The 17,952-nt window shown below is 47.3% G+C and overlaps 1 protein-coding gene across 1 annotated transcript in view; it reads left to right on the top strand.

Annotated features, from left to right (window-relative positions):
- CASQ2 (calsequestrin 2) overlaps window positions 1–17,952 on the top strand; it is a 94,796-nt gene that overhangs the window by 57,957 nt on the left and 18,887 nt on the right. Inside the window, exon 8 of the mRNA XM_069760402.1 lies at window positions 16,941–16,995. Within this exon, the coding sequence (XP_069616503.1) occupies window positions 16,941–16,995 (55 nt within the window). The remainder of the gene's footprint in view (window positions 1–16,940; window positions 16,996–17,952) is intronic.

The following is a 17,952-nucleotide window of genomic DNA, read 5'->3' as shown; positions in this document are numbered from 1 at the left end:
CCAGGTGTGCTGTCGTGGGGGGTTACTAGAGAAAATAGGCTTGACTTGCCCCAGAGAAATTCCCCAATGGAAAAGGCAGCCCCCCACATATAATGACTGAGAGTAAGATGAAAAGACAAAACGTAGGGATGAAATAGATTCAGCAAAGTGGGGCCCGATATTCTAGGACAGAGCGAGGACAGTAAAGCGAACTTTGCAGTCTACAAAAAACCCTAAAGCAAAACCACGCAAAGGGGGCAAAAAAAACCCACCGTGCCGAACTAACGGCACGGCGGTACACCCTTTGCGTCTCAGAGCTTCCAGCAAAACAAAAGACAAGCTGGACAGAAAAAAAAGCAACAAAAAAGCAAAAAGCACTTAGCTATACAGAGCAGCAGGTCACAGGAACAATCAGGAGAAGCTCAGATCCAACACTGAAACATTGACAAGGAGCAAGGATAGCAGCATCAGGCGGAGTTAAGTAATGAAGCAGTTAACGAGCTCACCAGAACACCTGAGGGAGGAAGCTCAGAAGCTGCAGTACCACTTGTGACCACAGGAGTGAATTCAGCCACAGAATTCACAACAGTACCCCCCCCTTGAGGAGGGGTCACCGAACCCTCACCAGAGCCCCCAGGCCGACCAGGATGAGCCGCATGAAAGGCACGAACAAGATCGGAAGCATGAACATCAGAGGCAAAAACCCAGGAATTATCTTCCTGAGCATAACCCTTCCATTTAACCAGATACTGGAGTTTCCGTCTAGAAACACGAGAATCCAAAATCTTCTCCACAATATACTCCAATTCCCCCTCCACCAAAACCGGGGCAGGAGGCTCAACAGATGGAACCATAGGTGCCACGTATCTCCGCAACAACGACCTATGGAATACATTATGTATGGAAAAGGAGTCTGGGAGGGTCAAACGAAAAGACACAGGATTGAGAACCTCAGAAATCCTATACGGACCAATAAAACAAGGTTTAAATTTAGGAGAGGAAACCTTCATAGGAATATGACGAGAAGATAACCAAACCAGATCCCCAACACGAAGTCGGGGACCCACACGGCGTCTGCGATTAGCGAAAAGTTGAGCTTTCTCCTGGGACAAGATCAAATTGTCCACTACCTGAGTCCAGATCTGCTGCAACCTATCCACCACAGAATCCACACCAGGACAGTCCGAAGACTCAACCTGTCCTGAAGAGAAACGAGGATGGAACCCAGAATTGCAAAAAAATGGAGAAACCAAGGTAGCCGAGCTGGCCCGATTATTAAGGGCGAACTCAGCCAACGGCAAAAAGGACACCCAATCATCCTGGTCTGCAGAAACAAAACATCTCAGATATGTTTCCAAGGTCTGATTGGTTCGTTCGGTCTGGCCATTAGTCTGAGGATGGAAAGCCGAGGAAAAGGATAGGTCAATGCCCATCCTACCACAAAAGGCTCGCCAAAACCTTGAAACAAACTGGGAACCTCTGTCAGAAACAATATTCTCAGGAATGCCATGCAACCGAACCACATGCTGAAAGAACAAAGGTACCAAATCAGAGGAGGAAGGCAATTTAGCCAAGGGCACCAGATGGACCATTTTAGAAAAGCGATCACAGACCACCCAAATGACTGACATCTTTTGAGAAACGGGAAGGTCAGAAATGAAATCCATCGAAATATGTGTCCAAGGCCTCTTTGGGACCGGCAAGGGCAAAAGCAACCCACTGGCACGAGAACAGCAGGGCTTAGCCCTAGCACAAATCCCACAGGACTGCACAAAAGTACGCACATCCCGTGGCAGAGATGGCCACCAGAAGGATCTAGCCACTAACTCTCTGGTACCAAAGATTCCAGGATGACCAGCCAACACCGAACAATGAAGTTCAGAGATAAGTTTATTAGTCCACCTATCAGGGACGAACAGTTTCTCTGCTGGACAACGATCAGGTTTATTCGCCTGAAATTTTTGCAGCACCCGCCGCAAATCAGGGGAGATGGCAGACACAATGACTCCTTCCTTGAGGATACCCGCTGGCTCAGATAAACCCGGAGAGTCGGGCACAAAACTCCTAGACAGAGCATCCGCCTTCACATTTTTAGAGCCCGGAAGGTACGAAATCACAAAGTCGAAGCGGGCAAAAAATAACGACCAACGGGCCTGTCTAGGATTCAAGCGCTTGGCAGACTCGAGATAAGTCAAGTTCTTATGATCAGTCAATACCACCACGCGATGCCCAGCTCCTTCAAGCCAATGACGCCACTCCTCGAATGCCCACTTCATGACCAGCAACTCTCGATTGCCCACATCATAATTACGCTCAGCGGGCGAAAACTTCCTGGAAAAGAAAGCACATGGTTTCATCACTGAGCAATCAGAACCTCTCTGTGACAAAACCGCCCCTGCTCCAATCTCAGAAGCATCAACCTCGACCTGGAACGGAAGAGAAACATCTGGCTGACACAACACAGGGGCAGAACAAAAACGACGCTTCAACTCCTGAAAAGCTTCCACAGCAGCAGAAGACCAATTAACCAAATCAGCACCCTTCTTGGTCAAATCGGTCAATGGTTTGGCAATGCTAGAAAAATTACAGATGAAGCGACGATAAAAATTAGCAAAGCCCAGGAACTTTTGCAGACTTTTCAGAGATGTCGGCTGAATCCAATCCTGGATGGCTTGGACCTTAACTGGATCCATCTCGATAGTAGAAGGGGTAAAGATGAACCCCAAAAATGAAACTTTCTGCACACCGAAGAGACACTTTGATCCCTTCACAAACAAAGAGTTAGCACGCAGGACCTGAAAAACCATTCTGACCTGCTTCACATGAGACTCCCAATCATCTGAGAAGATCAAAATGTCATCCAAGTAAACAATCAGGAATTTATCCAGATACTCACGGAAGATGTCATGCATAAAAGACTGAAACACAGATGGAGCATTGGCAAGTCCGAACGGCATCACTAGATACTCAAAATGACCCTCGGGCGTATTGAATGCAGTTTTCCATTCATCTCCTTGCCTGATTCTCACCAGATTATACGCACCACGAAGATCTATCTTAGTGAACCAACTAGCCCCCTTAATCCGAGCAAACAAGTCAGATAACAATGGCAAGGGATACTGAAACTTAACAGTGATCTTATTAAGAAGGCGGTAATCAATACACGGTCTCAGCGAACCATCCTTCTTGGCTACAAAGAAGAACCCTGCTCCCAGTGGTGATGACGATGGGCGAATATGTCCTTTCTCCAGGGATTCCTTCACATAACTGCGCATAGCGGCGTGTTCGGGCACGGATAAATTAAATAATCGACCTTTAGGGAATTTACTACCAGGAATCAAATTGATAGCACAATCACAATCCCTATGCGGAGGTAGAGCATCAGACTTGGGCTCTTCAAATACATCCTGATAATCAGACAAGAACTCTGGGACCTCAGAAGGGGTGGATGACGAAATCGACAAAAATGGAACATCACCATGTACCCCCTGACAACCCCAGCTGGTCACCGACATAGAGTTCCAATCTAATACTGGATTATGGGTTTGTAGCCATGGCAACCCCAACACGACCACATCATGCAGATTATGAAGTACCAGAAAGCGAATAACTTCCTGATGTGCAGGAGCCATGCACATGGTCAGCTGGGCCCAGTACTGAGGTTTATTCTTGGCCAAAGGTGTAGCATCAATTCCTCTCAACGGAATAGGACACCGCAAAGGCTCCAAGAAAAATCCACAACGTTTAGCATAATCCAAATCCATCAGATTCAGGGCAGCGCCTGAATCCACAAACGCCATGACAGAATACGATGACAAAGAGCACATTAAGGTAATGGACAGAAGGAATTTGGACTGTACAGTACCAATGACGGCAGAGCTATCGAACCGCCTAGTGCGTTTAGGACAATCAGAAATAGCATGAGTGGAATCACCACAGTAGAAACACAGACCATTCAGACGTCTGTATTCCTGCCGTTCAACTCTAGTCATAGTCCTATCGCACTGCATAGGCTCAGGTTTAACCTCAGGCAGTACCGCCAAATGGTGCACAGATTTACGCTCGCGCAAGCGTCGACCGATCTGAATGGCCAAAGACAAAGACTCATTCAAACCAGCAGGCATATGAAATCCCACCATGACATCCTTAAGAGCCTCAGAGAGACCCTTTCTGAACAAAGCTGCCAGCGCAGATTCATTCCACTGAGTGAGTACTGACCACTTCCAAAATTTCTGACAATATACTTCTATATCATCCTGACCCTGGCACAAAGCCAGCAAATTTATAACGAGATTATCCATTGAAGAGCACAGACCCTGAATATCCATGTCCACACCTGTGTCCAGAATCACCCAAATGTCTAGGGAAAAAAAAAAAAGTGAACACAGAGCAGAAAAAAAAAAAAAAAAATGATGTCAGAACTTTTTCTTTCCCTCTATTGAGAATCATTAGTTTGGCTCCTTGTACTGTTATGTCTGCTAATGACAGGTGTTACTGTTATGTTTGCTAATGACAGGTGTTATGAAGGCAATCCAGAAACACAGTGTGCTTAGCGATCAGAGCGCACACAGTGATCAGACAAATACCCAAAAATACAAGAACGAGCTCTGAGACGTGGAAACTCTGTAGACTGCACACCTGATCCTATCCTAAACACAACTAAAAGCGGCTGTGGATTGCGCCTAACAACTACCTATGCAACTCGGCACAGCCTAAGAAACTAGCTAGCCTGAAGATAGAAAAATAGGCCTGACTTGCCCCAGAGAAATTCCCCAATGGAAAAGGCAGCCCCCCACATATAATGACTGTGAGTAAGATGAAAAGACAAAACGTAGGGATGAAATAGATTCAGCAAAATGGGGCCCGATATTCTAGGACAGAGCGAGGACAGTAAAGCGAACTTTGCAGTCTACAAAAAACCCTAAAGCAAAACCACGCAAAGGGGGCAAAAAAAACCCACCGTGCCGAACTAACGGCACGGCGGTACACCCTTTGCGTCTCAGAGCTTCCAGCAAAACAAAAGACAAGCTGGACAGAAAAAAAAGCAACAAAAAAGCAAAAAGCACTTAGCTATACAGAGCAGCAGGTCACAGGAACAATCAGGAGAAGCTCAGATCCAACACTGAAACATTGACAAGGAGCAAGGATAGCAGCATCAGGCGGAGTTAAGTAATGAAGCAGTTAACGAGCTCACCAGAACACCTGAGGGAGGAAGCTCAGAAGCTGCAGTACCACTTGTGACCACAGGAGTGAATTCAGCCACAGAATTCACAACACACGGCACAATGTTCAGTTTGTCTGTTTTTTCTCTTAATATTTTTGAGTAAAATGTAAATTGTTCTTTTATTCTATAAACTTCAGACAACTGTAAGCAGGTAGCAGGATGCAGTGACGGACAGGAGGCAGAGCAAGGGTTAACAAATTTTAATGGTTTTAATTGAACAGAGGGTTAACTTTTCGCAGGGAGGTGCAGGGTTAAACAGTGGATTAAACAGTGTAATTTGCAAAGGATATTCTGAGAATAAAGGATCAGTAGCGGCAGCTCTGATGAATCCAGCTGGAAAGTCAGTAGTTCCTAGGACTATGAAGTCAATAGCGCCGACAACGACTGGTGCGGTGTCTTTTCCATCAATGCCTCGTCTTCTGGTGGCAGCAGTCGGTCTCCGGTACCTTCCGCTACCCCTAGTCCATATGCTGCATTGACTGACAAGGGTGCGGACCACAGTCCTACACGAGCCCAACGTGGCTCGGCAAATAAACTCTGGCAAAGTCAGGGTCTGCCGTGAGCGGGGAAGTATGTGCTGGTAAGGCGGGTTACACAGGTCTGTCCAGCACTCGGTCCTCTCTTTGCGGCACTCACAGTCATGAAGCACATGGCACCTTGATCTCTTGTCAGCTACTGGACACGCTGCACTTTCCTCTCTATGTTCCCGCCAAGACTGAAGCGCCGACAACCACTGTGCCCGATCTCTCCCTGGCAGCACGCGCACAGTGCTCACTAGCCCGGAACGTGCAACACCTCGCTCCGCGGTGACCAACGGGCACCCTGCACAACTCTCCTCACAGTCTCTGTCAGCGGTGGCGGTACTGGATTGCGGGCCTGCGCTGTACGGATGCTCCGGGGCCGCAGTAATCACTATCTGTTCCCGCCAAGTCTCTCTCTGAGCTGTTGGCTCCCCTCAGTGAACCTGTCCCTCTGCTGGCGATGAGGCCTGTGGCAGAGCTGGTTTTCACTGCGGTGGTGGAGCGGAGTGCGCTGCTCGCCTGACTGCACGCTGCTCTGGGTTGGCGCCAAACTGCTCTGCTGTGTGCGCTTTTCCCTTAACCCTCGGTCCGGACGAAGGTACACCCCACTCAAGCTTCCCCCAGGCGACAGAGGAAGGTCTGCCTCGCTAAAGCTTCCCCCAGGGAACAGAGGATGCACCCTTTCCAGTTCTGGACCCGGCACACAGGTACCCGTGGTGCTGTTGTCCCCCTTACACAACATGTCTCCAAAGTTCCAAGCGATAGATTTTGTATTTTTTTTATGAAAAAGAAAAATGGTCAAAATAACAAAAAATGCATTGCTTGCAGACCTCAAATAATGCCAAAAAAAAAGTTCATAATCATTTAGAAACAACAATACTAATGGAAGAGTTCAGAAATCAATATTCTGTGGAATAACCATGACTGTTAATCCCGGCTTTCCTGTGTCTTGGCAGCTTTCCACCAGTCTCTCACACGGCTCCTGGGTGACCTTATGCCGCTCCTGGTACAATAATGTCAGCCGTTCTTCTTTGTGTGATGGCTTGTGACCATCCATCTTCCTCCTGATTACATTCCAGAGGTTTTCAATGGAGTTCAGGTCTGGAGATTGGGCGGCCATGACAGGGATTGGATGTGGTGGTCTCTTAATGTTTGCCAGAGCTGTATGTTGTGCCGTCCGCCGGATGTACTCATGCATAGACGTGACATGCGGACTGCACCAGGAACAGCTGTGAAAAGACGACTATCACCTGGAGGTAGCTGAGCAGGCTAGGTAGCATGACATGGCAACGTGCTCTACTTCCTGAATACTCAGGACACACACAGATGCATGAGCTGGTCCTTGGATGATGACATGAGATGTGCATGCTGGGTTATCATAATAACTTGTCGCAGTCTAGAATAGAAGAAGCTGGTCATAGGGAAGGAAAGATCAATGCCTGGCGCTGGGGCCAGGACAGGTGAGTAGCAGAGGGCTGATCTGTAGGGTCTCATTCTGGTAGACACGATGCTGCTCACTGCTGTGATCTCCATGTTGTGCGTTATATCTCTCAGAGTCGCCTAATAAAGACGTGGGATGTGGATGATTTCCATTCTCCAACCGTCCACTCAGTTCCTGCATCAGTCAGATTCTTTCATTTTCCTAACATGACAGGTAGGGTTGAGCGAAACGGATCGGACAAATTCAAAAATCGCCGACTTTCGGCAAAGTCGGGTTTCATGAAACCTGACCTGATCCTAGTGTGGGATCGGCCATGAGGTCGGTGATCTGAGCGCCAAACTCGCGTTTCATATGATGCGTTCAGCGCCATTTTTCAGCCAATGAAGGTGGACACAGAGTGTGGGCAGCGTGATGACATAGGTCTCGGTCCCCACCATCTTAGAGAAGGGCATGACAGTGATTGGCTTGCTTACTGCGGCGTCACAGGGGCTATAAAGGGGCGTGCACGCAGACCGCCATCTTACTTCTGCCGATCTGAGCATAGGGAGAGGTTGCTGCAGCTTCATCAGAAGAAGGGATATAGTTAGGGAGGGAAGATTAACCCCCAAACCGCTTGTGCTCTAGCGATTTCCACTGTCCAACATCACCTTTTCTTTGCAGGGACAGTGGAGTTTATATTTTTGTGCATCAGCTCTGTAGCTTATTAGGCTGCCTTATAAGGCTCCCTGATAGCTGCATTGCTGTGTGTACGCCGCTGTGCAAACCAACTGCTTTTTTAAAAGCAAAAATCCTGTTGCTCCATTCTGCACAGTTCTCTTGTTTATTTGTCCACACTTTTGTGTGCAGCAGTCCTTTTTATTGCTGCCATACTTTTCCTGAGATCATTGTAGGGAGATTGAAATTGTACTACAGTCCTAGTATTTTTTCATATATCAGCCAGCCACGTTCTGCCACTTACATTGTGTTTTATACACTGGGCCTGAGTTTTGGATCAGTCTCTCAAAAAAAGGGAGATTTAAATTCTCAACACGTTTATATACACCTTCTACCTTGTTTTACAGTACCATATAACGGTTGTTATTTTGGTTAGATTTTCCAAAAAATGAGGAAGTCTGGTGGAAGAGGCCATGGGCGGTGGTTGCCAGCTGGTACTGATGGTGGTGGTGGTGCATCTGGTGGTAGTGGCAAAAGCACAATAGCACCTAAGGCTCGAGGTGTTGAGTCAGCGTCATCGTCTGTCTACACACGGCCTCGAAGGCTTCCTTATCTGGGAGTAGGAAAACAGGTTTTAAAGCCGGATGATCTAACCTTCATTAAAATGAACCACTCATGGATTTCAAATTATTTTGCCCCACCTTCCCCTGGTGACTCGTAGCTTGCCTGAAAATTCCAATTCCGCCATTTGCAGCTGCTGAATGTCCACCATAGGCCATTTTTATACCTCCCTAAATGCGCTGACTCCCCCCACAGGGCCGTGGTCACCACCTGGCGTAAGCACCCGTGCGAGTGCTGTTTGCCTGGACAGGTGGGTGTGCCCACTCTTGGGCGACGGCGCTGGCACAGGGTCCCTCATAGTACAATGAATGTCTCTATCAGTGGTGGTGCACAACCAACGTCAGACACACCGTCGTAATATGAGGGGCCCTGTGCCAGTACCGCCGCCCACGAGAGAGTGTTCCCCCCAACTCGAACAGTGCTCTACCACTTGCAATACTTACCTCTCCCTGCTCCTCCACTGTGTAGTCTGTGCTGTTAAATCCTTCAATGGCACTGCCAATACAAATTTGTTGAAATAATAGAGGATAGTTAAAATATACAGGGGCCCTGGCCTCCATTTAGACCAGCTAATACTCTGCGCCTACTACCACTGTCTGCTACTCAGCAGAGGAGCCCACCCCTGTACCTAGCTATGCCACCAGTTTATTTATGAACAATTTTTTGGCTGACATTTAGCCCACTTTATTATTTGGGCCTACTAACTGTGTCATCAACTCCTTCCAGTTGTCCTCCACTGAACAAAGCTGTGCCGCCTGTTTACTACTGTTGCCAATTTTGAACTGCATTTAGCCTACTTACTGATTTGGGCCTACTCTCTGTGTCAGCCTCTCATTACAGTTCTACTCCACTGCAATGCCCCCTGGTTATTCCTGTGTTACCAATTTTGAACTGCATTTAGCCCACTTTATTCTTTGGGCCTATATCTGTGTTTCCTCCTCATCCTGCCCATTGCCCAGCCAGTGATAGATGAGTCTGCTGGTACATTGACCCAGACCACTACATTCCCCGTGCACACTACACAACAACATTGTGACCCTGCTGAAAGTCAGGTTCCCCTTCCCGCATACCATACCACCTTACACGGGGACAAAGAGGAAGGTGCAGATGAAAGTGCAGGTTCCTTCATCAGGTGTGGGGAGGAATACTAGTTGGCGACGTCACTGGCACAGGGCCCCTCATTGTATGCAAAAGTGTCTCTGGCAGTGGGAGGCGCCACCCGCCGTCAAACACACCGCCGTACTATGAGGGGCCCTGTGCCAGTGCCAATGCCAACGAGTGGGCCCACCTGCTTGCTCAGGATCACAGCACTTGCAAAGTTGAAATACTTACCTCTCCCTGCTCCACCGCCGTGACGTTTTCTGCGTTTCCTGAGCCCACGAAAATCTTGAGCCAGCCCTACCCCCCACAACTTTAGCCAAATGACCCCCTGTTTTCAATGCCTAACTATTATTATGAAGTAAATTAAGATTGACAAGCTTAAGAAATAAGAATTGATGTTTTTGGCATTAAAATGGGCACTGTAGGTGTTTTCCTGTCCTCCACTCACTGCCGACTTTGATTCCCCATTGACTTGCATTGGGTTTCATGTTTTAGTCGGCCCCCGACTTTTCGCAATAATCGGCCAATTTCACCCGACCCGACTTTTGCGCGAAACCCGACTCGATCTGAAAAAAGTAAAAGTCGCTCAACTCTAATGACAGGCACAGGGGCACCCCCATGTCTAAGAGGATAGAGTTTATCGGGGGCTCCTGGCTTCATGTGCTCAAAGTCAGTACTCCAGTTATGGCTGCTATCGAGATTATCCTCCCATTGTAAATTCAGTTTATTGCTGAAATCTCTCTGCCTTTTACAATAAACTAATGAAACTATAATGAATTCAGCATAAAATGCCATTTTTACCTACACGCGACATGTCAAAGTTATTCACCCCTTGGTGAGGAGCATCTTCAGTATTTAGCACAGCCCCACTGGCTGTTATAACCTGCTGCACATGTTATACATAGCCAGTCATTGGCTTCTGGCCACGTTGCTGAGGAATCTCAACCAAGTCTTCATGGGTGATGGCCCCCAGGTCAGTAATATTCTTGAGTTGTTGCAGCCAAATTCTTTGCATCTCATGAAATATTTTCTATGTGGTTCAAGTCAGCGACAATAATCAGTAGAATCTGCCAGGACTTCTCAATCCAAACCATAATGGACGCTTAGGTGCTGGGATCATTGTTTTGTTGGGAACTCCAATGTTGCTTGAATTGATAGTGAAACTGTCAGTAGGATCATCCCTCCTGTGCCATCTATATGGGCATATAGTATCACGGGTGTATCAGATACAACAGACAGTCGCCCTACATCTGGCTGCAGAAGGTCTCTGTGGCATTACAGATGCCTCCTTAATCCTTCTGACTCTTGGACCCAGCGACAACCTCCCTCCGTTGTGACATGTAACACACCCAGGTAACCGGTTGTTACAGTGGTATTGCCTTCCTTTTGGGGAGGGTGATGCCATGCTTGGAAGCTAGGAAGGGTCCCTTTAACAGGTAACCAGCAAGTACAACACTGTTCTGACTCCAGGCCAGAAGGGGGAGGTCTGAACCCGGTTTCAGAGGAGCTTCCCAGATATATATATTCTGGCCTGGGGGAGGAGTTAGTGAGATTGTGAGAGGAGAGAGGAAGCAGACAGAGAGATTCTGAGAAAGGAAAGCTGGGGCCATGCAGACCCGTGGATCTGCAGCTCCTGGAAGGAGAGAGAACAGAGCAGTCTGTAGGAGACTGAAAGGGGAAGAGAAGCACAGGAGAAGTAAAGAGCTGGAGGGAAGCTGCGACTGAGCTTCCTCCACGATGAAGTGCAGAATAACAGTAGCGGGAAGACCGAGGTTGTGGGGGTAACTTTATGCCCCATGGCAGAATCCAACGGATAGGAGATTAACACCCAAAGGCACAGTAACAGATAGAGCCCAGAGTCATCTGAGAGACCCCTGTAAAAAAGGCTCAAGTTACCTGCCATGCGGGTAGTGACCTACCAACAAGGGGAACAGAGAGAACGTGAGGACCTTGTGTGAGGCCTAAAGCAGCAAGGGACTACAAAACAGCACAGAAGGGAAGGCTTCCAACCCCACCTGGCTAGGGGGATTCCTGAGTTGCTTCCAAGCCGGCAGGACCATACCAGTATCTGTGATCCGGTACCCTGGACTGTGGCTGCCTTACACCAGTAAAGAGGTAAAGAGACTGCAACCTTGTATCCTCTGTTTCTTACTACACCATTCTTATCTACTACACTGGGAGCCCTGGAGACCCAGCTTCAGCTGTGGGAAGCCATACCATCCCTGCTGCCATAGCATCACCCCAGTGGACCCCTTTAAGCAGCGTCGGTCATTCCTGACTGAATACCACAGGTGGCATCACGAACATTCTAATTTCTAATAACCCCTTTCTTTTAATTTGGACGCCCAGGGCCACGGACTGGGTTGCTGCCACCATGACCACCAATTTAATGATTACCAGACCCGAGACCGAGTACTCCTAGGTCCTTAGCGGGGCGCTCTAGACACACCTGGACCCGGGGGTTTATATATCCCGCAATATATCCCGCAGGGTTTGAGCAATAGGTGTCTCCACTGATTCTGAAGCCACGGAAAGACCTGTGCAATAACGGTTCGAACCTGATGGTGACCCTACACCAGGGAAACTTCACCCATGTTTCTTGCATGGCTCATGTCCTCAACCTGATGGTATAGCAATTTTTCCACCACTATCCCAGCCTGGATGAACTTCTGCAGAAAGCACGGTCGCTGTGTGGTCTCTTCCGCTGTTCGCACCCTGTAGGTCATCGACTTGCAATGCTAAAGAGGTCTTTTGGCCTACTGCTTAACCATTTGATTTGTATTGTGCCAACACAGTAGAATTCCATTCTGCTCATGTAGCAACGACTGTGACAGCAGCAACGAGCCCTGGTGCAGTATATCCATTTGCATAGGCTTGGCCAACGCAGTACAGACGTGGTGCAAATCAATCTTGTGGAGTGGGCACAGATGAAGGACATCAGCACCCTTCTGCACAATTTCGAAAATGCAGTCATTCCGGTCATCTACATGCTGAATAGTCTGTGGGAGGAGGTGGTGATATCAGAGGAAGAGGTGGAAGCAGAGGAGGATGCGGGAGGGATAAGTTCCGCACTCTATCTCTAATATCTCTAAGTTCTGGACTGTCATCGCACAGGTGGGTGCCATGGGAGGGTGAATTACAGTAATTGATAGGGGATCATGGTACCAGACAAATGGTTAATGAAGGTGCAGGAGCCGAGGAACTAATGGAGGAGGACAAGGAGGAAGAGGTGATGGGACCGCAACAGTCAGGAGATGAAGATGATAATAATCCCCTCTGTGTTGTCCATGGCTGGCAGGATGGGACAGAAGAAGCAACCTTGAGTGTTACGCTGCCACCAACACAATATGTATTTGGACCTCCTGAAACCATCTGACACATGACAGCCTTCTTGCTATACTATCTGCAACATGATGCCCATATTGTTAGAATTAGGCATAATGCTGACTACTAGGTTGCCAATCTGTTAGATCCACAGTACAAGAGTACATTTTGCCAGATGCTCCCCCCCTGGAGAGGGATGCGCACATGCTGGAGTATCAAAACACGCTTGTAGATAATCTTAAGAGTGGTTTCCCCCAAGACGGCATCGAAGTACACAGCGTGCATCGCAGTTATAGGCTTCCAACCCTGGAAACATTGAGTCGTCAAGGCAAGAAAATTAGCAGCAGCAGTGTAAGTGGCATAACCAATTTCTGTAAGTCGTTTTACACATTTTTGTAGACCAGCCCATGCACCAACAGAACAGAGCACAAGTCTGGAATGACTGGAGAGGATGGTGCAGGAGTATCCGAAGCTCAATATCAATGTCATCAGGATGGGGTGGACCTTTTAACATTTTGTTCTTCAAAACTTGAAGAGTGGCCTGAGCTCGCCTGTCATGCCTTGGAGGTTTTGTCATGCCTGGCAGTCACAGTTCTCTCAGCTCTCAGAATGTGTCTTCAGCGCTGCTGGTGTGTCCTGACGGATAAGCGCATCCAGCTGTCCCCTGACAGTGTAGACCACCTATCTTTCATCAAGATGAGCAGATTGGGCAGACTAGGCGATGGTGTTGTTTTACGTAAGTCTCATACTGTACATTGATCTCGCATTATTGCTGTATGTGCCATCTTTGTCATGGCTTCTGTGCCTGCTGTTGCTACTGCTACTGTTGTTACAATCAATTACACATGTCTACAAAAAAATATTTTTTTAATCATCGCAGGTGACTTTATCCTTTTCTGAATCATCTTTTTGTCCTGATTTCACAGATGTCTATAGTTTTTCTGTAGCATGTATAGTTTCCATGGAGCAGCATCATTGTTATAAGGTACAGGAAATATACTGGCGACATTAAGAATACAGTCATCTACAGATCAGAATAAACCCTTCACCTTACAGATCAGTTCTTATTGAACCAAAATAATTTCACATGCAAAATAGAAACCAAAATATGAGCAGAAGTTGCGAGTGCTTGACATTAGACTGTCGTTGATAGGATTTTTCAGGCAGTAATCATTGAGTCATTCCCTGGAAGTAGTGTTCCATTACTTTAATGTCCTGGTGAAACCGCTCGCCTTGTTCATCCCTTACATCCCCAAGATTTTGAGGGAAGAAATCTAAATGTGAATACAAACAGTGCATTTTCAGGGACCTGCGACATCCAAGACACCAGTCTGCATTTAGCAGTTCCTCAACACCTTCAACATATTCTGGAGACTTTTTTTGCTAATAAGTTTTCATAGATCCACCTGAAGGTTTTCAAAGATCTCAATTCCTTACCATTTAGAGTTCCTTCAAACACATCATCTCTCATAATGAGCTCTCTGATCTGAGGATCAACAAAAGCCCCTGCCACGATCCCCGGGTATTAATGCTGCAGGGGAAACTGCACCCAGCAGCAACGGAGCTGAACCAGAAACCGGGTAACATGATCACCAACGGGACCTTACATATGAGACAGAGTGATCAGGTAAAGCAAAAGGACCTAAGATCATGTGACAGTGGGAGGCGGTCAGGGGGCGGAGCCAGACACCGGGGAAACAGAGAAGGGACAAGCATAAAAGAATAGTGAAACAAGCAGAAGTTGTAGCCAGGAGATTACAAGATACAAACAGGGAGAGTCAGAGAATAGTCAGAAGCCAAGCCAGGGGTCAGTAATCCAGGAAAGCGAATAAAGCAGGTGACAGCAAGACAAAAAAGCAAGCCAGCACACACTACAGAGGTCAAGCATACAGACTGCAGAAAACATATAGCTTACAATGATACCAGGTTAGGAGTGAGTATAAATAGCCCTCCCATCTTGAAAGAGAGGCTAATAACATTAACCCTGAGAGCACAGGACATTAACCTTGTCCTAACCATGACAGTACCCCCCTTAACGGGGGGCCAGTGGACCCCCAGGCTTCTCAGGGTACCTGGCATGAAAAGCCTGCACCAGTCGATCAGCATGTACAGAAATGGCCAGAACCCATGACCGATCCTCAATAGAATAACCCTTCCAATGTATTAAGTACTGAAGCCTTCGACGCATCCACCGTGAATCAATGATGCGCCCTACCTCATACTCCGGCTGACCCCCTACCAACACTGGCGGAACATTGGATGAGGAATCTTCTCTGACCGTCCCCACAGGTTTTAATAGGGACGCCGTGCTTCACTGCAGACATCACCGAGCCCCCGCTGTGCTTCACTGTAGATATCACAGAGCCCCCACCATGCTTCACTGCTGTGCTTCACTGTAGACATCACTTAACCCCCCGTTCTGCTTCACTGTAGACATCACTGAGCCCCCACCGTGCTTCAATGTAGACATCACAGAGCCCCCACCATGCTTTACTGTAAACAACCATGCTTCACTGCTGTGCTCTAGTCATCACCGAGTCCCTACCAAGCTTCACTGTAGACATCACTGAGCCCCCGCAGTGCTTCACTGTAAACAACATTGAGCCACTGCCATACTTCACTGTAGACATCACCGAAGTATACTGTAGTATATAGCACAGACATGTAGTATACAGCACAGCCCCCTTCCCCCAAGAATGGCCCCATAGTCCAGTACTCACTGTTATAGTAAAAAAAACAAAACAATCCTTACCTCTCAACGTGCCCGCGCTGCTCCCTGCTCCCTGTACCGGTCTCGGCGGCTGCCGCTGCACTGCCTGACACACAGCGAGTGCGCGATGACGTCATCACGCACCCGCAGCGGCAGTGTCAGAAGCAGAGTGGGGAATGATGGGAGAGGGAGCATCAGGTGACGCTCTCTCCTCCATCATTTGCTTTGAACTTTACCGGCAGACACCGCCGATATAGTTCAATGCGGCGGTGGGGGGGTTGGCGCTGGCGACAGGCGGCCCCCCTGCCTCACAGAGGCCCCATAGTGGCTTCTGATGTGCCGCTAGCTGAGGGCCCCTGGGGGAGCTGCCTGCCCCTAATGCCAGCCCTGAATGGGCCCCCCTGTCTTGCCAGGGCCCCGGCACTTGCCTGGGTACGCCGGGTGCTGATGCCGGCCCTGATTGCAGGCAGTTGTACCGTATATTGTATAGCAGCTCGTAGTCCAGTTCAGTTTTTTGTTTTACTGCAACATTATATTATACAGTAGCACTACATCATTATATCAGCACACTGCACCATTATATTACAACAGCACACTCTTATATCAGCACTTTGCACCATTATATGAGCACACTGCACTATTTTATAACACTGTAATGTTATATCAGCACACTGCACCACTATATTGAAACATTATACCATTATGTCAGCACACAGCACCATTATATTATAACATTACATTGTTATATCATCACACTGCGCCGTTATATTAAAACACTACACCATTATATCAGCACACTGTACTATTTTATAATCACACTGCAATGTTATGTCAACACAGTGCATCATTATATCAGCAGATGGTACCATGATATTGTAACATTACACTATTATATCAGCACACTGCACCATTTTACTATAAGACAACACTATTATATAACCACACTGCATCATTGCCCACTGCACCAGAGGCTGGACAGATGTGTCTGAGATGGTTTAGTGAATCCTGCATTAACTCTGGAGGTCCCTTCCAACTCTAACATTCTAGGATTCCATGATTCTATTATATAATCACACTGCACCTTTATACCAGCACACTGCAATATTATATTGTAACTTTACACTATTATATCAGCACACTGCACCATTATATTATGAAACAACACTATTATATGAGCACACTGCAGCATTATTTCAGCGCGCTACAATATTATAAACACTGCACCATTATATCATCACCTTCCACCATTATATCAGCACATTGCAACATTATATCATCACCTTCCGCCATTACTTCAACACACTGCACAGATGGCGCTTTATCATCCTCCATTCACGCAGCGCTGGTGTCTGTGGTTTATTACAGGAGGATGATCAGGATGGAATTCATATTGTTGCTTTCGCTGAGGAGGAAGATCCAGGTAAGACATTGCTACAAAATTATGGATGTGCTTGTGGTGGTGATGATGATAACGATGATCAGGATAGTGGTGGTGGTAATGATGATAGTAGTAGTGGTGGTGATGACAGTGAAAATGGTGATGATGATACAGGAATAGTGGTGACGATGATGATCTGGATAGTAGTGATGATAAATTGGATAGTGATGTTGATGATGGCAATGACAATCGGGATAGTGGTGGCGATGATTGGGGTAGTAGTGGTGAGGATTGAGATGATGGTGGTGATGACTGAGATAGCAGTTGTAGTGATGATTGAGATAGTGGTGTTGGTGATGATCGGTATAGTAGTGGTTGTGGTGATCGGTATGGTGGTGGGGATGACCAGGATAGTGGCGATTGTGATGATCGAGATAGTGATAGTTGTGATGATCAGGATAGTAGTGGTTGTGATGGTTGGAATGTTGGTGGTGGTGATGGTGATTGGGATAGTGATGGCAATGACGATCGGAAAAGTGATGGGAATGATGATCGGGATAGGGGTAGTGATGATTGTGATAGTGGTGGTAATGGTGATCACAATGATGGTGGTGATGATCATCTGGATAGCGGTGGAGGTGATTATTGAGATAGTGGTGATGATCGAGATAGTGGTGGTGGTGAAGATTGAGATGTGATGGTGACGATTGATATGGTGGTGTTGATTATAGAGATAGAGGAGGTGGTGATGATTGAGATAGTGGAGGTGGTGATGATCGGTATAGTAGTGGTTGTGGTGATCGGTATGGTGGTGGGGATGACCAGGATAGTGGCGATTGTGATGATCGAGATAGTGATAGTTGTGATGATCAGGATAGTAGTGGTTGTGATGGTTGGAATGTTGGTGGTGGTGATGGTGATTGGGATAGTGATGGCAATGACGATCGGAAAAGTGATGGGAATGATGATCGGGATAGGGGTAGTGATGATTGTGATAGT

This window comes from Ranitomeya imitator, chromosome 3 (assembly GCF_032444005.1).
Source record: "Ranitomeya imitator isolate aRanImi1 chromosome 3, aRanImi1.pri, whole genome shotgun sequence".
In the NCBI taxonomy this organism is placed as follows: Eukaryota; Metazoa; Chordata; class Amphibia; order Anura; family Dendrobatidae; genus Ranitomeya; species Ranitomeya imitator.
The sequence above is the reverse complement of the archived record's forward strand: the minus strand, read 5'-3'. Positions and strand labels throughout refer to the sequence as shown.